General features: G+C 42.6%; 1 protein-coding gene across 1 annotated transcript in view; it reads left to right on the forward strand.

The window, feature by feature from the left end:
• Positions 1-469: 469 nt before the first annotated feature.
• Positions 470-27564, forward strand: part of shisa8b (shisa family member 8b) — a 35128-nt gene continuing 8033 nt past the window's right edge. The window contains exons 1-2 of the mRNA XM_030097712.1: positions 470-1115; positions 11860-11984. Of these exons, the coding sequence (XP_029953572.1) occupies positions 475-1115; positions 11860-11984 (766 nt within the window). The 5' untranslated portion in view covers positions 470-474. The remainder of the gene's footprint in view (positions 1116-11859; positions 11985-27564) is intronic.

Here is a 27564-nt window from a genome sequence, read left to right on the forward strand (position 1 = left end):
TCTCATTGTGTAGAGAGGCTGGTTTAGTTTATATTGGGTTTAGTTTCCCCTTTCATTTTTAAATTCCTGCTGCGTTCCATTAAAAAGCCGAAGGAGTCAGACGATGCTGGTGTGATGGAGCGGCTGATACCTGTAGCCTAACTTCTCTTTGAAGCAGATTATCGTGACGCACAGTCTGATTAACATCTTCAATAGTGATCCTGGCTGACCCATTTAACACGGCCTCTGCCCTCTTTTCATCACCGGTTCAATAAGCAGGCAGGTTCGATACGCTGGCAGGATCAATAACTGCATCATGTTGTGAATCTGCTTCTTTTGGCGCCCTGGTTCCACTTGAAAAAAACATTTCACATGTGGAATTTTGTGTGTTTAATGTTTTTGTATGGGTGGCGTTTGTCTGTAAATCTCCCTACAAACTCGTCTCCTCTCTGTCTGAAGGTGGAGTGCCACACATAGGAGGGCTCTCCGGGAAGCATGGCGACCACCAGCTCTTCCTCCTGCAACCTTTTCCTCTTCTTCCTCCTCTCTTTTCTGACCACTCAGCCAGCCCTCGGCCAGGACCCCTCCGTCACCGCCGTGGCCGTCACGGAGGGCGACCCCTCCGGCGCCCCCACCTCGCCGTCCAACCAGACGACCGCCGGCTATGTGGAGACCACCCAGAACACTCCTCCGGAGACGGGGCTGTCCACTCCCAGCAGCGGCGGGGACGCGGACGACGAGGACGTCCCCCCGGTCGGGGGGACCCGCTGCCAGGGTTACTATGACGTCATGGGGCAGTGGGACCCGCCGTTCAACTGCAACGCCGGCGTGTTCCTGTACTGCTGCGGTACCTGCTTCTACCGCTTCTGCTGCCAGTTCCGCCAGCAGCGGCTGGACCAGAGCATCTGCTCCAACTACGACACGCCCATCTGGGCCAACACCGGCAAGCCGGTGGCCACCCTCACCGAGGGCCAGGAGGACCAGGACCGGGACCGTACGCACCTCATTGTCTACATCATCTGTGGAGTGGTGGCCATCATGGTGCTGGTGGGCATCTTCACCAAGCTGGGCTTAGAGAAGAGCCGAGGGGGCAGCGGGGGAGGGGCGGCGACCGCCCAGGCCGACATCAACTCCAGGTGAGGACGGCTGTTCGTCTGCTGTGAGAGTGGAGGTCTGCTTGTTCAACTGCGCCCCCTTTAGAGACTTTTAGTTAGTGCGTGTGTGTGTGTGGGTGGATGCGTGCTTGTATGACTAGCTTTGTGAGGACCAATACGGAGACTTAAACCATCGCAGTGAGGACATTTTAAAAAATAAGGACACTCTGACTTGTGTTTCACAGCTCATGTGTTTTCCCCGGTCGACTCTGGTTTGGGGTCAGCTGTGACTCGAGGTTTTTCGAGGTCCTCACGAAGATAGCCAAACAAACCGGGATGTGCGTGCATGCATGTGAGGATAGAGGTTGTTTAACATATTTCCCTGTGTAGAATAGACACAAACACAGAGATCACGAGAACTTGGTGTGTGTGTGTGTGTGTGTGTGTGTGTGTGTGTGTGTGTGTGTGTGTGTGTGTGTGTGTGTGTGTGTGCATTTGTCGATTCATGCATGCGTGTGTGTATCACTGCATGTGTTTTCTGATGCATTACAGGGACGTTGGAAAGTTGGAAATTCTGACATCACTTACGCAGAAAAGAACGAAAGCATATCAGACACAAAGGGATCAAACAGGCCCCAGAAAAATTACCCTGTTTTTCCGTCGACACGTGTCAACACACAACCTGTCAGCTTGGAATTTACAACTTCCAACATCGAGTGTGTCTGTAAACCTACTAACATGTGTGCATGTGTGTATGTTTGCTTGCATCTGTTGGGATTCACCTGGAATCTAGAGGCCTAGCAGTGAGTTTGAACGCCTCGTTCAACTCTCTCAGAAGTCGCTCACAGCTGAAGCTGATGGATTTTTTTTTTTTTTTATCTAATGTCAGAACGTGGAAATAGATATTATGTAAAGTTCAGATCAGTTGAAAGAGAGAAACCACCAATAGAGAAATATCAATAACTGGCAAAATGCTGATTATTGATCATAGCGTGGTGTTTTAGGAGAAGTGGGTCAAGCGTTGTGCTTTATTCAGTTGTGATTTTCATTTTCTAATAAGTCAGTGATCTATTGTTTTTGCATGTTGTGAATGAGGCTACACTTGTAAAGCTAATTTTTCTACACAACCCATTTCCGCTTTTATTTATTTTGCATCTGCTCAAAGCTTTTATATGTTTCTAATTTGACATTTTTCTTTATTTCTTTCTGCCCTTTTCTTTGTTTCTCCCTCTGTGTTTGTATTTTTCATATTTTTTTGTATTTTACTCCCTGTTTGCCGTTTGTTTTGCTTGTAAGCATGACATATATATGAAATAAACCACGAAAAATGTGCTATCTTTGCTGCCGTGATGAGCTTTTTAAAGAGTTTACTGCGCTGTGCTTGTGTGTGAGATTTTCTGATCTAAAGTTTATCTGTCAGGGTTTTACAATGAGAGAAGGCTGAGTCCCTTTTTTTTTTGCACTCCTTGCTGTGAAAGATGAAAAACAAACTGGTGAAGAAAAGTCTGAGTTTTTTCTTTTATGCCCTGCAAGCCTGCATACACACATGTGAAAACACACATGGTATTAAAGATGTGGTTCACTACGCTCACCTCAGCGATCATCTCAAACCTGATCTGTTTCTCTCTGTTCGTTCTTTGTGTTTGGAGGCTTTTTTTTTTTTTAATTTAAATAATACTTCCTGGAAATAAATCTTACACTGCTGGGGAGCCTGCTGTTTTCCTTTAAAGCAGGAGCATCAAACATGAGGCCTGTGGGCCAGAACTGGCCTGCAAGAGGCTCCAACCCGACCCATCAAGAAAATGTTAAAAAAAAAAAAAAAAATTCATAGAAAATGTGGATTTTTGAGAAGAAAGCACTGAAGAGTAGCTGAGCTGAGATATCAGTGATACTGACATGAAAGCTAGCGACCTAATTGCTATCAAACTCGCCTTAAAGCCACGCTGCCAGGGTGAGTTTATAAAAACATGCATAATGCAACAGCTGTAGAAGAATTTTCTTTCCTGCGTTTTGAACCAGGCGGTGTCAGTAGCGTTGGCGTTATGTTCAGATTGCATTTTCAGAAGTAATTTTTGGAAAAAAAAAACGCTTGAATATTTTTAAATTTGTTTAAATTCAAATGTCAGGCTTGCTTACGATGAAACTGGGCTGAATGCAACCCCTGACACCCCTGATGTAAAACACGCAACATGTGGACCATTTGTGGGTTTCACCCATGAGAAATGTGCCTAAAAGGTATATCAGCAGAAGCTCAAAATAATAGTCAGTTCAGCATGTACAGAGAAAATAGAGCAAATTATCGAAGAAACGCACGTTCTGTCCTCTAAAACATTCAATTGGTGGAAGAGTGATAGCCACGGAGGATTATCACAAGCAAGAAATATCCCACCAACTCAAATGTCATTATTTTATGTGTGTCGTTTATATCTGAGTCAGTTCCTCCTGCATCTTCCAATCCCAGTGTTTGTGTATCTCCCATTAACCTGAACTGCAAATCTCATTGGGTGGATGACACACACAGCCAGGATTAATATTTCCTGCAGGGTAGCACCTCACTGAAATAGAAACACTCCAGCTGCATAAACATCCTCCCTCTGCGAGCTCATCTCCACAGATTACAGCTCCTCCTTGAGATTTAACAAATTTCACCGATGATTATGGTTTTACCGTTTCTGGACCGCTCTGCCGGCACTCTTGGTTAGTTATTAGCCTGCTGACATAAATCCCTGGTCCAAAATTGCACGTTCAACTAAGACCTCATGCACAGCCGGTTCTCCAGGAAGCGAAGCGTAGCATGAATACATGCAGACACCCACCAAAAGCTTTTATTTCATGCTCCCCCCCCCCCCCCCACCCCCCCCCCCCCACCCCCCCCCCCGTGCTGCTGAACTCTCCCTTCTACCTGTGTCTCTTATGTCTCAGCAGGTTGTCCTCTTTCTCGGCATCCTGCACACAGAGTGTGTTTGACACTGAAATCAGGCCAGTTTTGCCAAATCGACTTTAAAACTTTTAATTCAAAGTGATCCTCACTCCCAAATTCACGCATAAACACACACACGTTGTCCCTTTAATGCCTCAAAGGGACACTGACGATGGCTTACATTAACGTCTCGTAGAATTACACACAACTGGAAGCCCAACACACACATTTTACTGCCTTTCCTCACCTGAAAATGTATTAATTTTCTGAATAGGATCCTTTGCTCCCAAAAGAACACACGCTTTCTGATACCAAGACAGTTCCTCTTGTTGCAGCCACACCAGGTTCAGTGTGTGTGTTTCTGTGTGTGTGCGCTGTACTAATTCTTAGCCAACAATAGGCGATAGAGAGCAGCGCCTGAGGTCACTTGTGTCATGTCTCATGAAAGGCTTCCGCCGCGGAGAGGGGCTGGCTTTACACCCAGATAGTAAACAAACACCAATGACCTTCATGATTTTTACACACACTCTACACACGTACAGGGTGATTTATAGTTCAATTAGCAACCAGAGTGATAGTGGTGGCATTTCGGCGGCGTGAGCGCGGTCCGGGTCCACGCCGCGAGCGGTCACGGGGTAGCCAGGAGGGCGGCTGACACGCAGCGTCCACCTGACACGGAGCGGGAGAGGACCGGGAGCGCGGCGGTTCAGTGTGTGTGAGAGTCGCTGCAGGTGTGTGTGTGTGCATCTTGATACTCCACCTGGATGCTCCCATCTGTGGGAACACATGATGTAGGACACAAACGCTTTATCAATATGTTTTAGTCTTTCCCATATACCAGCCAGGATTTCAGTCAAGACTGCGGGGAAATTCAGCTTTTAGGACTGAATAATTAAACCTGCGAGGCTGAAAGAGGCAGGCATTTCCCATGAATTGAGGTTTCGTCTCTGAGCAGTCCCCCGACACTGAAATGCTGAAATGCTGTGTGGGCGTCTGTTGTCTGTGAAGAGATGTTCGACATGACTTAGCTCCACACACGCCGCTTGACTTTAAATCTGGGTTGCAACTTTTTCGCACCACAACAAAGGAGGATTTTCCTTCAGCAGCAGCAATACCAAGGAAAACCACAGCTCACGTATCAAAGTGTGAGGAAACTGAACCTGAAGTCTGTTTGTTCAAGCTCTATAATTGAAACTGGTGTAGAACTATTCAGGTGAAGGTTAAACTCACACATCCAGCAATGTACCTTTAATGTTTTTCTTCCTTTTTTTAATAGAAAGCAAAAATGCAAACAAGGCCATTGCCCCACTGTTCAGATGGGACTGGTTCACATTCACATTCATGCCAATGGACCATTTAAAGCCTCAGATAATTACAAACATGTTTAATTGGACTGAGGGAGGAAACCAGAGCTCTCCAGTAAAACAGGCAAAAGTCCACACCAAAACGCCTGGCATGGATTTCAAACCCTTTATGAGGTGAGAGGGCAACACAGCTTCAACAGGCACATTTACGTTGTTGTACACTGATGATTAAAGAATTTAACAGAGACCTAACTGTGACTGGATCGCAAACTTAATAGCATATTTAGTTGTTAAACTGTAGAGACTGAATTTATTAGCACAACACGAGCCATAAATGAGTATTTGTGCTTATTTCGCACCAAAATATACCCAAAGTTCACCTCAAAAATATAACTTTTCATCAATCAAATGTGACCAATGTCATCCCAAATTTGCTAAGTAGACAAAATCTCATCAAAAACCTTTGATAAACAGTGAAGGTATTTCCTCTTAAGCATTACTGATGTACAAATTCATACCGTATTCTTTTTTATACATTGGATTGAATTTGCATATTGTGTGCATCCTGCATGTGTGTGCACGGCAGTAGCCTTTCCAGCCAGTGCGTTATGTAACTAAGGACACTTTCACTTAAATGGTTTTACTGCTCCGTCCTGATTTGAGGCAGACAGATAAGCAATACTCGATACGACGCCAGCGTACATATGGGCTGTCCCCCACACGCAACACATGGGATCGCTTTTCAACCTCAACCTCCCGTCCTCCTGCACACTCCAGGGCCAAAGGCTTTCTTAATAGTGTCACACTAAATGTTCCAAGTGCATTTCTAGAACTTTGATTGGATTTCTACGGAGCTTTTTGTGCAATTTGGACATTTTAAAGCTGCTAAATCATATGTTCAAGCAATATTTACCACTGTTGGATTCATTATTGAGCGAGATCTAATGTATAATAAGCATTAATAATATAAAAAAGTCAATTTAATATATGTCTTTCAACTGATATTACAGTTAATAAGGAAGAGAAACATTAGATTTTTAATTTATTGACTTGTTAGAAAGCAATTAAGAATATGATGAAGCTTTATCAGCTGTCGTTGCCAGCAGGAATAAAATCCAGAGGGTTCCTTCATTACAGCGGGATTCAGTTTTATCATCTCAATAACAATTAAAGCAGCAGTGCGAACAGAACCGTCCTCCGAGGTCGGAGTATTAATAGAGGTCTCTCTCGATGAACTGCTAATAAATTGATTTTCATCAGGTGCTCGGCAGCTTTGCAAGATCGTATCGTATGAGTTATTAAGACAGTAATTCCATTCTTAACTTAACGTCTCATGAAGGAAAACAGTGAAAATATACAGTAGCAAAACTTTAAAACCTATAAATCCTATAAATCCGCTTCAATATAGTTTTGAGAAGTAAATCTCACTCGCATGTGCTTGAAATTTATGATAAAACACTGAGAAGCCTGAAGTTTTCCGTCAGAATCCCGGCCCTCCTCTGCTCCACTTTCACTGCTCGCTCCTCCCGGTCCTCTGACCACCTCCAGCGTCGAGCCGTCGCTCTCCATCAACTCTCACCTGTCACCAAAGCGTGTGCACGTGAGCGTATCTGCATGTATGTACACAAAATGTGTTAAGGTGCACACGCTCGAGTCTGTCATCGCTCGTCCCCGAGTGAGAGGACATGTAAGCTGACAGATTTCCGTCTGGATCAGATGTGACAATTTCCACCTTCCAGCTGCTTTACCTTCCTCTCTCCTGCTTAAGTCCTGCCAGGCTTTACTGGGCCCACACACACATACACTTAAATGTGGGTCAGCGCCCACTGTGTGCTGTTTTCTTGCATAAAGCCAAAAGATTGGCAGCTTTTTAGCCGCCACGTCTCGAAGGTGGCATTTGAAGAATTTAGCTGAAAACAGTTCATCCCAAGCAGAAAGACTTTGTCTGCCACAGTTTAACTCATATCCGTCAAAAAAGTGGAGTTCACAGGACCAACCAGTGAGTTGGCCCCCGTGGCTTTATTTCATCCGTCTTCCAGGCTTCTAATGGGCCATCTGTCTGCAGCCTCAAACCGCCACCAGAACCAGCTAAAAACAGCTCGGTACAGTCGCTGCTCCTCAGCTCTTCATTCAGCATTTCCTACCAATACAATAAATGGTGGTTGTATCAATAAATGAACCAAATGTTCACATAAAAGTAAAAAAATAAATAAATAAATAAATAAACCATTTGAAAGGAGACAGGTTTGGATTTTTAGATATAAAACTGTGGCACACACAGTTAGAGGATCAATACCATGTGCATTAATACGCACACACAGCCCGGAGATGCACAGGAAGCATACAGTGTGCTGGACTTCCTGAGGGTATTACTGCTCTCAGAACATTTCCCATTAGAGCGATCTGTGGAGTCCCGCTGCAGACACACAGACGGACAGCGTGTTGTAATCTAGGTGATGTGGGAGGAGTAATCGATTGTTACAGGACATTAGTAAAGTCTCATCTCAGCGTGGCTGTAATGTGACGGGGGAGTGCCGAGGGACCCTCAGATCTCGGGCCCGTACGCTATAGAGGAACAGAGCCGTGGGAAATGGAAGCTGAAGGTTACTCAGGGAATATATGAGCGTCTGTATGTATATTCAATAAGTCCCCGAGCGAGCGCCGCCTGAGGAACCTGACGCAGGGCTAAAGAGTCCCGTGGAAGTGGACGATGGTCTGCTGAGCTCTGGCTTGACCTGGTTACATACCATGAATTTGATGATGTTATGCAAATGCGAGATGACGGGTTTTTTTTTTCTTTTCTTTTTTGAAAGTTTTCCCTGTTTAACAACTTGAGCTTACGAAACACGAGCACCAGTCAGGTTTGTTGTGACATTATTCTGAGTTTGTATAAAGATGCAGCACACAATATTCTCATTGATTGTGTGAGTTATTTGAGGAAGTCAAATTTTTAATTTGATTTTTTTTTTTTAGTTCCTTTTTCAACGGCTGCAACCACCATTGTCACATAAGCTAACACCCAAAACACAACAAGAAATTTCCATTTTCACTGAAAAATGTCACGTAAACCTGCCTGAAAAACTATATTTTCACATTTGAATTAGATCAAAACTGTTGTGTTGTCTACTTAGCTTCACATCATTGTCATCATATACTCCTACATATGTTTATAATATTATTTTTGGGGTATTTGTGAGTGCAGTAGAGCCGTGCACAAGGTGGCATGGTGAGGATTCATCTCATACAACAAAGCAAAACAATGAAAGAGGAGTAACTGATTGTTATTGACTAATCATGTTGATCTGACCCAGCTGATGAGTAGTAACCTTTAAGTTTCAGTCTCTGGAGCTCCGTCAACACTCCGTAGCCTACAGACAGGTGTTTCTTTCTTCTTCTTTTTTTTTCCTGGATGCGGATTAAAAGTCCAAATCAGCAAGTTGTCTGAGCGGCGAGCCAAGAGAAGAGTGTGTGCAGGCTGGAGGCGCCACACTGTAATGAGTCAGAGAGGGGATGAGGAGCCGGGAGAGCGAGGAAGAGTGAGAGGAGAAAGAGACAGATTTAGGACTGGATTTAGGTGAGGAGGGGGCAGAGAGGGGAGAAACTGTTAAATCTGTTAAATCTTGACTTCGGGAATTACTTGAGTCTTTTTGTTGAGTGATTTGAATGTTCAGGAGTGGGAAAAATTCCCATCTTAATCTGATACACACAAATGAAGAAACTCAGTCCAATCCAAATCCACGTTGACTCTAACGGAGTCGGCTGATCATTTCATGTAAGGTGACAAAATGATCAAATAAGAACACATTTCAGTCAGATAGATTGACTGTGCCACTCACACTGTTAAAAAAAAGACCAATATATCTCTAAATCATCGGCATCTGTAGTTCCAGTAACAGAAATCACTGTGCGTTTTTTCCTCGTCCTCCATCCTATAAGGTCTCAGGAGTCAAACACAAGGTCACAACCTAACCGCAGAGTGTCCACATGGGATCTACGTGATGATGACCGGTGGGATCTTATCGGACATGAAAACAGCTTCATGCCAACAAGGCAACCCCTGCAGGAGCTGGTCTCCTGCCTCTGACACTGTTACTCACACACACACACACACACACACACACACACACACACACACACACACATCATCACACCTTCCGATAGCGGGGCAGAGAAGTGGCCAAAGGGACACATTTCTACTTTTTTGGCAGGTGGTGTGTGAACATATTGCTTCTGGGTGCATTTGTCAAGCCCAACATACACTCCTGTCTTGTGTGTGTGTGTGTGTGTGTGTGTGTGTGTGTGTGTGTGTGTGTGTGTGTGTGTGTGTGTGTGTGTGTGTGTGCCCTATTGCAGCAAACACCATTATAGCTGCACCATTTATTTGCTTGTCATATTTAAATCTATATTCCTTCTGTTTCTTCCCTGGCTCGAGTTAACCTGAACGCACTCTCTCGCTCGTCGTGTTTGAATGCTGTCGTTAGATTGAAGCAAATCAAATCCCGAGTCCAGATGTGTCCGCAACCGCACATATGTCACTCAGCGAACAAATGGCCGTGGGTCAAACACAGCCGACTGGAAGTTATCCAAGAGGCTGCACCGAACAAAACACACAGCGTGAGCCAGTTTTCATTCATCTGTGTACTCAGAGAGGAAAGTGTCAGTGTGCCAACACCATCAATGGACAACGGCTGATAAATCCATTGTTTTTATTGGTGTAGTGACATAAAATCTCCTCAATTCAAGGTTACATGATACAAACAGTTGGATCAAGCAAAACTCAGCCCAAGGCCTGTATTAGTTTACGACCAGACAAGCATGAGAATGCGCACGTGATTCATCCACAATAGAGCATAATCAATGAGATTCCGCAGTTTTGTTTTGTTTTTTAAATTGTCACTTCTCTCTTCAACGCTTTGTAGTTTTCAAGTTTCTTGAAGAGGTTTGTAATTTAGCCACCAGGCTCCAGGCTGCCCCCTGATGGCGGCTGCAAGCTATAGCACCCTTACGTTAGCGTTGACTGTAAACTTAATTAAAAAAAACTGTAAAAATATAAAAAGTATGTGTGGAATGGATTTAGACAGAGCTTTGGGGATATGTGGAAAAATCTATTTTAAAAGAAGTTAAATTTAAATTGTTTGTTGAGGAGACTCCTCCCTCACCCGGAAGCAGCTTCTTCGCAATCGAACAACAACGACGGCAGACAGCAAGCAGGAGAGAAGATGAGATTTTTTCACATGCAATACTTCCAAAAAATCAAAATCGAATGTTCCCGAGGATGACAAAGGTAAAAACAACAACATTGTGGCAGCTGGAACTGAAGTCACGTCAGCTAGCAGCTCAGCACAGCCCGTCTCCTCAGAAGACAACACCTGACTGTGATTTGCATCTTCAGCACCAAGGACAGCGCTCCAAATGGCAGCGAAGTGAACGTGTTTATGTTCTCGTCTGTTCTTGTCATATGATGAATTGCTGTCGACCTCCTTATGGAGAAAAAATGTGAATTTGTTAGAACTTCGTATGGCTTCCAGCCAGTAACCTGAGTGTAAATAGACTCCTGGACTTACACTTGATGGAATTACAGAGGGAGGGATCAAAAAGCAACTGAATCACATCAGCTGGACTCACACAGAAGATGATTCGATTTTTGATCAAGTGGCTTCATCGCTTCACAATTCATGATTGGCTTTTTTGAGGAAACAACTCACAACTAACCGAGCCCTATCACGGCTTTGTGCAGTTAAAGATAACATTTTTGTTGTTGTGAGCAGTGTTTTACGCCCTCCTGAGCTCAGCTTGCTTTGTTTCTGGATTTATTTGTTGGAACACTCATGTATACTGTATTTGTTAACTTTCTTCGCCAAGCGAACAAACTCAGAGAGAATATGGTTTCAACAATCAACCAATGATTTACACTTGAAAGCCAACTAAGAATGTACCGTAATAACCTGTCTCAATCTACACGCCTGCTGATGGAGAGGGTGTCTTTAAATCCGGAGCAAAGCATCTTCTGTTAACCCATTTACACACACACGATGAACACAGCAGCCTCCTGGGACGAGGGACCGTCCTGTAAATGAACCACCTGCGTGTGTGTGTGTGTGTGTGTGTGTGTGCGTGTGCGTGTGCGTGTGCGTGTGTGTGTGTGCAAATCCAGGGGTGCCAGCTGCAGGGGGAACCTCTCTCAGGGGACCGATTACACTCCAGATGATGTTTGTTACTGTTCCATGTGGTGAGCTTCACTTTGGCGCTGTGCGGCGACTCCAGCAAGAGCGGCAAACATTTAAATTAAACACACCGACAACCTGCTGAGTAAATTCAGCTGACCGAATCCATCAATTTTGTACATGTGCGACATTACAGTCACAGCAAATCCTTGTTTATGGGTTTAGTTTGTTCCACATTTGCATGAAATCTGACTTTGTCATTGTTTGTTCTGCACTGTGTGACCCTGGTATATATGTGGTTATTGGTTATTTGAATTTGAATCATAGACTAAGCACTCAGTCTTGTTCTCTCCCGTGTGTGTGTGTGCGTGTGTGCGTGCGTGTGTGTGTGTGTCCAGGACCCTGACAGACCTGCTGAAGCAGCAGGGAGCTGAGGTAAGCTCAGTGGAAAATGCCACGGCCGGTTCGCCCAGTGGAGGGAGAGCCAACGGCGTCTCAGCCAGGATGCTGCGCAGCAGGAGTGGTGAGTGAAGAGAGCGAGAGTGTGTGTGTGTGTGAGTGCAATCGTTATTCCTCACTGCAGAATGAACCTGCTGCCCTAACCCAAAGCCTTATTTTAATACCTCGAGATGATGAGATCTTCCGACATGTATCATGGGGATTCACTTGTTTCCTCTCTGTGAGGACTGAGAGGCTGCAAGACGTCTTCACAAATCTCATTGGCGAGCCAATTACTTTTTGTATTAAAAAGTGGGGGAAACAACTGTCGAGGAGTTCGACAAGCAGCTTTCACACAGCAGATTAGTTCCCTTTTTGTTTCTATTTGCATCGTGAACAGAATTAGATTCAGGGCCGCGCAGGCAACGGATGAACTCCATCAAGTTTGGCAATTAAGAATGAAAGACGGGTTAAAAATGACACTTGATGGGATTTGACTTTTCAGCAGGATGCAGCTTGCGGGGATGGATCTGTCTCCTCCCACAGTGAGCCTGTTTGCCCTTCTGCATGATTGTTATCCAACTTCTGTAGTCCCCTCGCACATCAAGAGTGGGATTCACTCGATTAATACTTATCAATGTAGCTTATTTTCCATTCATCCGTCTTATACACTGATTTCCAATCAATCATCCAACTTAGTGTTCCACCACTGCAGCTGCCTGCAGCTCCTAGTATTGCACCAATCAATCTCTAGAAAGTGTGGTTGAATAAAATAGGTTTTCTTTTGTCTTCACTAACTGCCTGTGATTTTTAGAAAATGCTCTCTCCTACCCTTTCAGAGCAATTATTTCATAGATGTATCCCTACAAACCGTGCACCTCATAGTAAGCAGTGTGACGCATAAACATTTTTGATCATTTTGTTCCTGCAATCATTTCACTTCACACACAAGAACATTTCCTCGGGGAGGAGAATAAAGTGGAGGAGGCAAAGTGAATTATTTAATCCGTAGTTCATGTTCTGCTGAAGTCATTGTGCTGCTGTCTGTTGCATCTTCATTAAAACATTACAATATTTGTGATGTGCATGCTCAATTATACCTTACTCAATTATTGATGGTCTCATTTCATAAAAAAAAAAAGGTAACGCTTCCTTTTACAGTACGGTAATTACCATGTATTAACATGGTAATTACAAGGTAACTACCATGTAATAAGGAGAAGTTACTATAAAGTTACCATGTAATTACAGGGTAACTATGTTGCTAATTACCTAGTACTTTTAGAGTAATTACCAAGCCAATTCCTGGCAAATACCAAGTAACTACCTGGCAGTAAGTATTAATTACTGGGTAATTATGTAATGTATATAGCAACTATGTTGTTAATTGCCAGGTACTTACTAAGTAATTGCTAAGTAATTACCATATAGTCACTGGGAAATGAAGACTTTTTACCAGGTATTACTAGGTACTGCTCGGTGTGTACGCCATGTATTTCCCTAGTAGTCAACTGGTTTTTACTACTTACCTGGTAACTCCTTAGTATTTACCCAGTAACTACAACATTTATCTGGTAATTATGGTTGAACTGTAGACTACTGCAAAAGGAAGTGAGGCCTGTTTCCACGCTATTACCTGGTAACTACTTATTCGTTACCCAGGAACTGCAAAAATACCTACCTGGAAATTACATAGTTATTATAGTGGATTTGTACTGTAAAAGGAAGTGAGGTCTGTTTCCATGTTATTACCTGGTAATTACTCCTTTGTTACCCAGTAAATAGAAAAATATCTACCTGGGAATTAGATGGTTATTATAGTGGATTTGTACTGTAAAAGGAAGTGAGGTCTGTTTCCATGTTATTACCTGGTAATTACTCCTTTGTTACCCAGTAAATAGAAAAATACCTACCTGGAAATTAGATGGTTATTATAGTGGATTTGTACTGTAAAAGGAAGTGAGGTCTGTTTCCCTGTTATTACCTGGTAATTACTCCTTTGTTACCCAGTAAATAGAAAAATATCTACCTGGAAATTACATAGTTATTAAAGTGGATTTGTACTGTAAAAGGAAGTGAGGTCTGTTTCCATGTTAATACCTGGTAATTACTCAGTATTTAGCCCGTTACTAGGAAACTTTCACATTACCCCACACACTTGCACCAAAAATGCAGCAAACCCCATCAGTGTCTGTGATACAGTGTCTGAACAGCACACTGTATCTGTCAGGAGATCAGAGTTTCCATCAAAACCACCATCACCAGCCATCACATTACATTAAGATGAACGCATTATTATTATTATTACACTTCCTCACTCCAAACACCTCACTGTGACAGACATGCAAAAACAAGAGAGCTGCCAAAGATAAATGTTTTAATCAAATGCAGTTCAACGTCTTATAAAACCATTTAACAAAACAGTGAAATTTTTTAGCAATCAGGCACTTTTTTTTTTTTTTTTTTGAAGAATCACAACAGAATTTTGCAAAAAATAAAATACAAATAACAGTGATAATCACTATAAATCAACATTAATCAGTACACCCACATGGGCCACACTGGTCTGCATCAGACACACGATCATGGCTGGTGCTTCACAGGTCCCCTCATTTTGGCTTACACTTTGTGACAAGCTCTTATATCTTTAAACAAGCGGCCTAAGATGCCCTCCCTGTGCTCTTTCCCCAGCCACTGGTTCCATTCAATGAACTTCAGGTTCATCTTGAGGGCACTTTCGGATAGGTTCCCTCTGTAGCGGTATATGTTCTCCTTGCAGCTCCTCCATGCACGTTCAATGTGTTGCGTGTGAGCACCATTCCCAGGGTGAACAAAGTACCGCCGATGATTAACCTGGTAGTGAATATACCCATCCCTGGCCAACCTGTCATATGCACGCCAACAATCACTGATTATTTGACTTCCAGGTCTAACATATTTGAGAATTATTGGGTGCAAGACTCTCTTCGATCGGTTTTCTACAAGTTTCAGCACCGGGCGTCTACGGGAACCCTTGATTTCCATCATCCCGAATACCCAGGACCGCCGTCGCCAGGTGTTGCCACGTCGTCCACGTCCATACTGAAAATAAACAAATGTCATGCTTAATGGCGGCTGTCCACAGAAAATGCACCATTTCTGAATGTTTTTGTTAAATTTAAATAGATAATAATACACAAATAAAATACATTTATTTGGGGACTTCTCAACAATTTCGAGGGTCTTCTACTCAAATTAACTGCACCCACATGGCATAGTTTGAGACATGGTTCAAGTGGTGGTGCATGAATGTAGTCATGTGTAATGTCAAAGAAAGCCAGTAATGCTCCTGATTTCTAATATCTCACACGCCCGGTACCTGCAAGACTTTTTTCTGAAGACAATGAAGAACAGGCTCACTGTTCTTCACACAACATTTTAGCAGCTAAATTGAAGCACTTTAAAGTATCCATTTACATTTTCATAACATTTTGGCAGTTACATGACCACTGACATTAACCTGTTATAAGTTGTAGATGTTTTTTCATCTTTTTAAGATTTGTTTTTGGGCATTTTTGCCTTTATTGGATAGGATAGGAGTTTGCATGTTCTCCCCGTGTGTGCGTGGGTACCCTCCGGGTTCTCCGGCTTCCTCCCACGGTCCAAAAACATGCATGTCAGGTTAATTGGTCAACCTAAAATTGCCCATAGGTGTGAGTGTGAGCGTGAATGGCTGTTTGTCTATCTGTGTCAGCCCTGCGACAGACTGGCGACCTGTCCAGGGTCTACCCTGCCCTTGCCCGCAGAAGCTGGGATTGGCTCCAGCCACCCGCGACCCCGAAAGGGAGAAGCAGTTCAGAAAATGGATGGATAGGACAGTACCGTATTGGACCAAATATAAGACGATGTTTTTTTCCAGAAATTGTATTCTCCAAAATGGGATCGTGCTATAAACGAGGACTTGATTGTCGTTACACATCTGCGCCGCTAGATGGAGCCAAAGTACCAGTGACCAGAAAGCGAGTGGAGAGTCACAGTCATAGACAGTGATCTGATGAAAAATGGAGGAAAATGAAATTCTGGAACAAAGGTGCTTCAACGCCAGACAAGTGAGCAAACAACAGAGGCGAAGTTTTTATGCCAACTTTAAACTGATGGTAATCAGCAGAGCAGAGTCAACAAACAACTGCCAAGCATCCAAGATATATTAGACTGAATTATTCATGTTATAACTTGAATTTGATGGTTATTAAGTTATTTACATCATTAATGCAGTAAAAGAACTTTTGAGGCTACTTATTTGTTGCTTATTCACAGAGTCACAGCCTCAGATTTTGCGAAAAGGAATATATTTTTTAATACTGCAGTAATATTTCTTGATCTTAAATCACATGAAATGTTATCTCTGTTGTGAATTTTAATAGAATAATTGTACAGTAAAAAGTTGTTTTATGAGTAACCTTATTGTATTCAACATGTCTTTATTTTCACAAAATGATATTTGAAAATAGGGGTCGTCTTATAATCAGAGTCGTCCTATAGTCGGGCCAGGAAAGTGGGAGAGAGATGGAGGGGAGAATTGTTGGAAATGTGGCAAATGGCTCGGGAATTGAACCAGTGACGCCGCCTGGGCCAGTAACCCAGGAGGCATCCCCCCAGTCCAACCCTGTGATGCTGAGTGCCTGTATTTAAAACCTATTTTCCCCGCTTTAGTAGTGTATAAAACCTTACTTTTCTTTTGTGTCGAAACTTGCTCTCGTCTATTGTGACGAATGCTGTTCTTCCTCCGATCCTCATCTTCCGGTTTCTCTCCATCCGCCTCACTGCTTTACAGCATATTTCACGGAGTACGGTTGTCACCCTGGTGAGAGACTTTGGGCTCCCACACACACCATCTTCAATCATGTCCACATGTCTTCGCCTGAATCCCTGTGCCAAGCTGAGCCAAAGAAAGAGGACGACTGTTATCAACATATCAACAGGGATAGGATAGTTTTGTAGACAGGGAGGGGTCCTTACATAAATAGGTTGTTGCTACAATATCCTTTGTGCGTACTGTTATAGTTGGGATGGATGAACGTGCGTGATTTCTTGAATTTCTTTAGAATGTGTACTCTATGTCAATAGTTCCAAAACATTGGGTCATGGTTCCATTTGTGGATCATGAATAAATACACAGGTCCCCTTATTATCATTACTGTTATTTCAAAGCATTTTCAAAAACATTATTCCATTAAGCATACGTAATTTTTTATGATTTTAAAAAACAAACAAGCACTAATTTCTAATTAACGTCATTAATTCATGAAAGAAAACTAAGATTCCATAAATTAGATAACCAATAGAAGTAGTAAAAACAGCTGATCTACAAGTTCACATTGCGGTGCGAACACATTCAGAGCTTGTAAATCTGCTGTGTTCATAAGTTTGCGATCTGGGCAAACACATACTTTGGCTTTTGGATTTTGAGATACAAGGTTTGGGGACCACTGCTCTATGTAATATGTCAATATGCATTTGACCATTCATGTTAAGAGATACTGTTTACATGTTGTATTTGCATGTACTGTATTAGGTCTACCTGATTTGAAAATGCACAAATAAGCAATTATGTTGTAACAAAATACAATTACACATCTTATGAGCAAATGAGGGACTTTTTGAATTGAAGTGAGGGAGAGAAACATCCAACCTGTGCATGATCTGCATCCATGACTGTAATGGGATGTGAGATCCAGAGAAAATTGATCCATCTCTGATGGACCTTGTTATTGCCCTGCCCCCATGTGATGACCTTCTGCAGCTCCTGTAACATAACATACCACATCTGTAAATACAATTTTAAGTAGTACCATAGATTCTCCAGAGTAAACCTATATGAGATTGTAAACATGGTCATGTTAATTGTTAGGAGAAAAACATTTACCCCTTTCTCCATTTGCCCCTTACATCTATATAAACGCTCTTATTGAAATATAGAGTGCTTCATCCTCGGCCACGTAATGTTACAATATTGTACACTCCCACAGGACAACAAGAATCTAAAGTATAGTTCAATAAAAAGAAATCTAATCTGATGGATGGCCATTTTCTGTTCTCCATTTGCTTTCATCAATGAGAGATTGGGAGGTGTATTGCACACTGAACCATTATAGCCTTTTGAGAAAATGGCCAGTTGGTCACAGACAGGATTATTTGAAATGTGTTATCATTTTAAATAAATGTATAACACACGCACACAAATATGTGTGTGTGTGTGTGTGTGTGTGTGTGTGTGTGTGTGTGTGTGTGTGTGTGTGTGTGTGTATACACAATACAGACGATAATGATAAGATACTGATAATGCTTCATCACTTACCATCGATATCCATCTTTGGTTGTTTTTGTTTTTTTTAACTTCATTTGCCTGCGGCAAACTGGGCATCTTTTTGTACTGGCCAGCAGCCTCTCCCTCTGAAGCCACCGTATCAGAGGTTTTCCTCCTTGTGCTGTGTTTTGCAGTAGTTTTCTTATTAAAGTCATGGTTGACTGGCGCTCTTATCTTCGCGGGCGATTTGAACGTCTCCAGAGCGTAATGACGTAAGCACATGCGTATGCAACGTCACAAACGTGAAGGGGAAACACGGAATCACGAGTTGCAATCTTTTTTTTTTCGATTCACCTGCTCTTTTTTTAATCAACAATCGCACAAAGAGGTACAAAAAGTAACACCACGAGTTGCAATCAAGCGGGTGACAAGCTTGTATTGCACTGTTCTGCATATCTGTTAATAAAGTTAAAAAAAAAAAGCCGGTGACAAGCTGTGTGCGGCAGTTTATTTCTCATCCACTCCTTTCAACCGTACTACTCTTCAATTTCAGAACTGTGCTAAGCCATTCCAAAGGACAAGACTATTCCACGAGGGCGATTTTGAACTTTTTGGCAGCCACTGAGCTGCTAAGGATGTAATTGTTGCTGCGATGTTGGACTTCGCCAAGAGAGGCAGCAATGTGCCGTGAGGCACCTAGTCTGCCGGAAATTAGTAGTAGAAGAAGAAGAACCGCGCTCCTTGAGTCGTCACAGAAACCCACATTCTCCCGGTGTGTGCTCTGCTTTTCCAACCACGGAAGAAAAACACCTTGTGTAAGTGTGGATCCGTCTCCTTTTACTTTTTAATGCAGGTCAACATAGCCGAGGGAATTGATTTTCAACAGGGGGTGCTGAGAAAAAAATTGAAAAGGGGGGGATGGGTCCAGAGTTAGCCAGGATGGACACTGACTTTGCAGTTCTTATAGAGCTACAGTCGAGTAAAACACTGTCGAATTACTACAAATTGAGTTGCTGCGAATGTACAATACACCCCACAATTACATGTACAGGTGCCAGGCGTAGCCCAATGAGTGTGTGCGGGGACGCACACACACACACACACACACACACACACACACACACACACACAGGTACCAAGCCTGACGTTATGAGATGTTCTCGTGCTTACCGTGTTGCTGACCATCAACAACACTTTAAAATGATCACAGAATTGACTGCTCAGCTGCAGAATAAAAAAAAAAAACACATGTTGAACACATGTTCAGGCCTAACAGGATTAATGATGGCATCACATGATGCGGCCTTAGTAAAACTCATATTTCAAAAACAATTCAGCAGTTGATAAATCATGTCTACTGACTGCATGGTGTGTTCTTTACTTGTGCTGCAGCCTGCAGTCATAAAACTCCAAATGTGCTTTAGCCCTCTGGGTTTTCATCAAGGCTTCAGGTTGCATCAAGTTTAGCTGAAACTTTGGAACATACTTGGGCAGTTCCCAGACCTAATGCATCATGCTCAAAATAAATGGCTCTCAGACCTGATTCTTTGTGAATCAGAAATTTGCAATAAGATTGATTTTATGACAGAATGAATGCACAAAAATGGGCAATTATGGTGATTTTCATAAAAACACTAAACATAAGGTCAGTTTTTTGCAAGGTTAAGGTAACAATGAAGAGTTATCTAAAGAATCGGCTCTTCTCTGGGAGTTGAGCTAAAAAAGCCGACTTCCCATCACTGCAAGAGCTGGCAGTGTGAGCGCCGCATGCAACATCACCCTTTGCAAACATGTAGAATGCAGATTGATTTTATTAATTTACTTTTCAAGCTGTCATCAAATTGCATTTAATGGGGAAACATAACTGAATTGATTATTATTTATAAAATAAAAGTAGGTGATGTAGTTTTCAATGGAACCACATTATGAGCCATAAACCAGCTCAAAGTTGATTTATATATCATACTGTATAACGGATACAGCTTTTTCAAATTATCTTAATTTGTTTATTTTACCCCACAGAGTGATGTCTCAAACACGAACCCGAAGAGGGAAAAAAAAAGAAGAAAACATGAAGACTTTGCCAGCTGAAAAAAACTTGGAGGAGGTGGAGTCAGAAATTGAAGGTAAGAATTTTATTCAATCCTGGCTATACACAGAATCATCTCATATAGCACAAGGCTGTTTGGTGGGGCCCCACCACGACAACAACCATTCCATACCAAGGGGTGTGTGTGCAGAAACACGCCTTCGTATTTTGTGCACCTACAAAGTTCAGTGTTCTGGTTACTCTGCCCACAGACTGTGAGGTTGATGTTTGACCCTTGGTCAAGACATAACAAAAAAAAAAATTCTGGTACTCTGCATCCTGTTTTGGATATAGATTGAGTTCCTGTGACATAGCAGCATCATGTCCAGGAGGTGGACTTGTAATGTACACAAAGCTGCCTCATGCTAAAGAAACAGGAAATAGGCTTCTGCCCTATGGGCCTTGTGCCACGGCAAAGTTTAGTGTCAAAGCTTTGTCTAACTGAACTCGAACAGCCTTTGACTGTTAACATGTTGAAACAAAAATAATCTTAAGTATTTAATACATCTTTGCACATCTTTTTCAGTTGAAGGGGTTCGAGGCGGTTCTTGTGGAACCATGGAAAAATTCAAGTCGGACTTGAACCAGCTAAAGGGAGAGAACCGGCTCCTCAAAGAGGAGATTCGTCTCCTTAAGGAAGAGAATAGACTCCTAAAACAGGAGCGGGATCTCCTAAAGGAGAAGTCTCGTTCCTCTGAGGCCGTTTCAAAAGGTAACTAGACTGTTCCACCCAAGACCTACATGTCAGGCTGAAACTACCATCTAAAGCAGGGGTTTTCAGCTGATTTTGACCCATTCTGACTAGGAGCAACTTGAGCTTGTATATAGGCCTTTTACTTTCTAATTAATGGAATTTCTTAGATTTTCTCATATTTATTCATGAAATAAAATTGCAATCACTGCATTCATATTTTTATTTATTTGCTCTTTTGATTCTCTCTTTATATATTTGCTGACTTTAAGCTTCACAGAAAAGGAGCCATGACCTTGGTGAATCCTCCGACTCCTCTGAGTCTGAGTCCTCCTTTGAAACAAAGAAGGCTGCCAAGAAGAGAAGAAGGAAGCCAGCGTCATCATCATCATCATCAGATGAGGACTCCCAGAAGAAAAAGCCAAAGAAGGCTTCATTTGGAAAGCGAGGTATCAGAGAAAATAAAGATTTTCATATTGCTTCTGTAAAAATGCACGCACAAAAAGTGCTGTTGCTTACATCAATGGTTATCAAAGTGGATTTCAGGGACTCTGGGTTTACCTTAAAGGTGCATTAAGGAGTTTTACAACCTTAAAAATACTTATTTTCCACCATAAATATGTTTCACATTTTTAATGATGTGTACAATGAGCCCTGACATATTCATTACCAGAACCTCTAACAGCGCTAAATTGTCACTTGAAAGTCACAGTGCCGGTCCGGCACCAGAGTTTTTTGGGGGAGAATTTGAAAGGAATGACGTAATGCACGCTCCGGCTGGTTAGGTTTCATTATGTCCGCCATTACTCCGCCAGATGCTTAGTGAGCAACAACTGAGCAGGAGCTTCCAGAAAGTCAGAACAGACTGGCTTCTGGCACTGCCACAGCTCCACACAGACTCCACCAGGTAGAAGAAACTTAAATCTTACTTGAGCGCTACTAAACGAGCGAAGACGGAGTTCCCCTCTTCCGTGCACGGGAGCCACAGGGACGAGTTTTTCACTAAGCTGCGTTACTCCCAAGGCCTGCAGGGGGCGCTGTTTCGCATAAAACGTGCAAACTCCTTAATGCACCTTTAAATATTCTAAATCAACTCCTAAAAGTATGTAACTCTTGACACACTTTGATGTACAGATGGAACCAAAAAACCCTAAACAGTCTATTTGCACACTGCCAGAGTTGTGGGGGGACCTTGAATTTTTAAATTTTATATCACACCTCAGCATGAAAATGCACTGCTTTATTAAGTGACCCCAATATTTTGTAAATGCACCCCTTTTTTATCAACTACATTAGGGAACTTTCAGACTGCGTTATCAAGGCCTATGGAAGATTTTCGTCTTGGAAGGAGCATCTCTGCTTCCTTCCACCCACACACAATCTCTTACCGACAACATTTAGCATAGTCAGGCTGGCCCTATTATGAAACTGTTATGTACAGACTATCAATTAAACCCTGAAGTGAAAAAGAATAGTTTTAAGTACTGATCATCATGTGTACTCGGATTGTACATTTTTTGTAATTAGAGTGTTTTTTCCCTTTGTTTTTTTTGCTTTGTCTTTGATCTGTCATGTAGTCAGTAGCCCAGAGGATGTCGTCCACCGCTATAAGAAGTTGGTGAGGATGTACAAGAGGACCAGGAGCATCCCAGAAATCTGTAGGGCCTTTGACTTGGACCGCAACACCATTGCGGGGACGGCGGTTATCGCAGATGTCCTCATTGCCGGAGAGCGTGGGGATTTTGGAGAGCTGCCCATAATTGCTGAAAAGCAGACTTTGGCTAGCTTTGCCAAAGTATGCAAGGCATTTTTGGATGCAAACCCCACCCTGAAGGAGAAAGTGGATGACATGCGGAAGTCCACTGAGCTGCTCCCCGTCAAATACAAATTTAAGAAATGAGGGGACCTGTGAAGCACCAGCCATGATCGTGTGTCTGATGCAGACCAGTGTGGCCCATGTGGGTGTACTGATTAATGTTGATTTATAGTGATTATCACTGTTATTTGTGTTTTATTTTTTGCAAAATTCTGTTGTGATTCTTCAAAAAAAAAAAAAAAAAAAAAGTGCCTGATTGCTAAAAATTTTCACTGTTTTGTTAAATGGTTTTATAAGACGTTGAACTGCATTTGATTAAAACATTTATCTTTGGCAGCTCTCTTGTTTTTGCATGTCTGTCACAGTGAGGTGTTTGGAGTGAGGAAGTGTAATAATAATAATAATGCGTTCATCTTAATGTAATGTGATGGCTGGTGATGGTGGTTTTGATGGAAACTCTGATCTCCTGACAGATACAGTGTGCTGTTCAGAGACTGGATCACAGACACTGATGGGGTTTGCTGCATTTTTGGTGCAAGTGTGTGGGGTAATGTGAAAGTTTCCTAGTAACGGGCTAAATACTGAGTAATTACCAGGTAATAACATGGAAACAGACCTCACTTCCTTTTACAGTACAAATCCACTATAATAACCATCTAATTTCCAGGTAGATGTTTTTCTATTTACTGGGTAACAAAGGAGTAATTACCAGGTAATAACAGGGAAACAGACCTCACTTCCTTTTACAGTACAAATCCACTATAATAACCATCTAATTTCCAGGTAGGTATTTTTCTATTTACTGGGTAACAAAGGAGTAATTACCAGGTAATAACATGGAAACAGACCTCACTTCCTTTTACAGTACAAATCCACTATAATAACTATGTAATGTCCAGGTAGGTATTTTTGCAGTTCCTGGGTAACGAATAAGTAGTTACCAGGTAATAACATGGAAACAGACCTCACTTCCTTTTACAGTACAAATCCACTATAATAACCATCTAATTTCCAGGTAGATGTTTTTCTATTTACTGGGTAACAAAGGAGTAATTACCAGGTAATAACAGGGAAACAGACCTCACTTCCTTTTACAGTACAAATCCACTATAATAACCATCTAATTTCCAGGTAGATATTTTTCTATTTACTGGGTAACAAAGGAGTAATTACCAGGTAATAACATGGAAACAGACCTCACTTCCTTTTACAGTACAAATCCACTATAATAACCATCTAATTCCCAGGTAGATATTTTTCTATTTACTGGGTAACAAAGGAGTAATTACCAGGTAATAACATGGAAACAGACCTCACTTCCTTTTACAGTACAAATCCACTATAATAACTATGTAATGTCCAGGTAGGTATTTTTGCAGTTCCTGGGTAACGAATAAGTAGTTACCAGGTAATAGCGTGGAAACAGGCCTCACTTCCTTTTGCAGTAGTCTACAGTTCAACCATAATTACCAGATAAATGTTGTAGTTACTGGGTAAATACTAAGGAGTTACCAGGTAAGTAGTAAAAACCAGTTGACTACTAGGGAAATACATGGCGTACACACCGAGCAGTACCTAGTAATACCTGGTAAAAAGTCTTCATTTCCCAGTGACTATATGGTAATTACTTAGCAATTACTTAGTAAGTACCTGGCAATTAACAACATAGTTGCTATATACATTACATAATTACCCAGTAATTAATACTTACTGCCAGGTAGTTACTTGGTATTTGCCAGGAATTGGCTTGGTAATTACTCTAAAAGTACTAGGTAATTAGCAACATAGTTACCCTGTAATTACATGGTAACTTTATAGTAACTTCTCCTTATTACATGGTAGTTACCTTGTAATTACCATGTTAATACATGGTAATTACCGTACTGTAAAAGGAAGCGTTACCAAAAAAAAGTGCTCTTTTCATCTCATCCACTATTCTTAGATCAAGCAGTAGTAGCAACAGGAAATTATACAAGTCAGCAGATTAACATCAGGGCTGCTGTGCAGACGTTAACATGTTGAGGGCTACAGGGTTGAAGACATTTCTAAAATCTGAGAGGTGATATGATCTGAGATGCACAATATTAGCGCTTGCTGCGGAGAGTTATTTAGGGGAGAGGACAACAGAGCTTCTTTATCTGTAACTGGAACACATGCTTGTTGCACGTGCAATTCTTGCGACACTTGTGTATGAGCGCAACGCACAGACACACACACGCGCGCGCCAGTTTAATTAGTATGTTAATGTAAGCAGAATAAAGCCCTTGCAGGCAGCATGTGCCTTATCCCCACATTTTCTACCCAGCTGTAGTGGCGCCGTGGTCCGCCTGCGTCAAACCCTGCTTTCGACCAGGTATGAACCCCTCACAGGCAAACCACCGCCGTTTTCATCCTACATTTCAATCTTGGACTGATTCAGTTGTTGCAGTTGACCGTATGTATGTAGATGTGTGTGTGTGGATTAGTATGCGTTGGTGCGCGCCTGCATGTGAGGGCGGGCGGAGGATGCAGTGTTTGATATGAGAGGCCCCTGCAGCTACTATCCCACATATCTCCCTGTGCTGGATTTCACACCCTGCTAATGACATGATACGACACGTACAGTAGGCGTGCGCCGCATCGACCATCTGAAAAGGGCAACAAATGCGGTTGCTGGGACTAACTTTAAACATAATCTCGTCTAAAAAGTTTTAAGGTAACTGTGGCTCGTGGCCAGACCGCCTGCAGCACAGTAGGAAATGAATAGCACTAAAAAAAAAGGGAAAAAAAAATCAATCAAGCTGTGATGGAGCTAATAGAAAAAGTGTTAAAGCAATACAGCTGATTGTGTAACCTAAATGGCTTTTCCAACATCTGACAGGACTTCGAGGCCCGGCAGCAGTCAAATCATAAATATTAATGCTGAAATATCAGTTGATCTCAGCAGCTGATGTGATTTCTGCCGGCCGATTTTAAGTGTGCTGAAATGAGCATCTTTACATGCTTGCTCATGAGAAAAACTGTCCGCACATCCCTGTGTCACCGCAGTACATCCAGAGTGAGGTGGATGACGCCTGTTTGGATAAATAATGTCAGTATTTGGACAAGTAATATGTATGGATTCAATTTTAAATGATTCATCACCAGAAGTTATGTATATAACAGTCTACAGTTTTATGGACACTAAATTTGAGTCTTTCTTGTCCACTTTGCATTTCTCTCTCCTAAAATCACCACAGCAAATGCAGAGTTTTCCCTCATTCCTACACCGACCGTGCTGTCTGTGTCTCTGGGGTTCCTCCTGCCGTCGTGCCTGTTGCTGCTCTCTAAAGGGGGCCAGGCCGGCATTGTTGAGTTGTCGGCACTGAAGAGTTTTTAATATCCCACTGCTGTGCGGCACTGACTGCTCAAGGATTAATCCAGCTGGATGGGGACGGATGATTTCACTGAGGATTTTCATTTTCTGTTCTTTTTTTTTTTTCTGGATTCTTACAGAACAGACAGTGTTTGGAAAAACTTGCCTGAATAAAAAAAAAAATACTGTGAAAAAAAACTACAACTCACACAGTTGAAAACAATTCCCAAGACATCAGGAGCAAATAACACTAAGTGTGCAAAATGATCTCAAGTTGTTTAATATCACTTCTCTTCCTCTCCAAAGAAATTGACGGTTCTTCTTTTTTTAAATTTGGCCAGTATGTTGATTTAAAGTTCTGCCCTCTTGTAGCTGGAACGCAAAATTGGGACTTCAATTAATTATATATGGGGAACAAGTTGCAAATTAAAAATGTACGAATCAATCTAAGGCTTTCCTCGGCGCACCTGAGAAAGTTCCTCTCAGGTCCCAACACTGGCGTCACGCCGATGCGCCAGCTGCTGGAGATAATAAAAAGCCATGCGATGGCGAGATTGGCAGGTAACTCAGTACCTCAGTAAAGTAACTCCACTACTTTTAAAAGATCTGGTCATTACGATTATGTAAGAATTCCCGGAAAAACCGGATATGATACAGTCGAACGTTCGACGGCTTCTCACCACAGGCTGAGCGGGAGGCGAGCTGAGCTCCGGCTGTGATTTCATTTATGGGATGACACAGCTGTCAGTGCAGCCGCTGCTCCATTAGATCTGGCTGTTTTGACTGTAGCCGAGGTTTATTTGTTTCTGACGAGTCGAGGAGCGACAACAGTGAGAGATAAGCGTGGCACACAACGCGCTCTCTTCTTCAACCTCGACCGCCGGGTCGAAGACGACACGTTCCGCAGCACCAGAGATTGAACTCCAGCAGCTGCAAATGTCCGTACGGCGACTGTATCCAGCGACAGCTCCATTCAGGCAGAGCAGCTGCAGCTGTGCTCACAGCCAGCAGCTGGACGCCGCCAAGGATCCGCCTTTCCGAACGGACCGAGTGGGAGCCCACTTGATTTGTTGCCACGGCCTTTCCCGCTCGTGCGACGCGGCACCTGAAAGCGCTCGTGGTTTTTAAGCGGCCTGACATTTGAGGGTCGACACGTCTCGTCGTGAATCACCTCCGTCTGTCCCAGATCTCCATCGTCTCTTCGCGGTGGCCGCTGAATTTCAGCTGCTGCACGCTGTTTGTGTATGCAAATGCAACACAAACTGTTCTCTAATTGAGCCACGTGTCCAAGTGGAACATAGCATAGGTTGCCCGGGGAGAAAACCGATGGGCGCCATTGGTTTTTCCGCTGTAGACAAGATGGCAGCCGGGACAGTCCTCTGGAAAAAGTGTTGCAAACATGTGAAGGGAGTGATACTGGTCGAGTTATCAGACTTTCCCGAACTGACA

Source organism: Salarias fasciatus, chromosome 8 (assembly GCF_902148845.1).
Source record: "Salarias fasciatus chromosome 8, fSalaFa1.1, whole genome shotgun sequence".
Lineage (NCBI taxonomy): Eukaryota > Metazoa > Chordata > Actinopteri > Blenniiformes > Blenniidae > Salarias > Salarias fasciatus.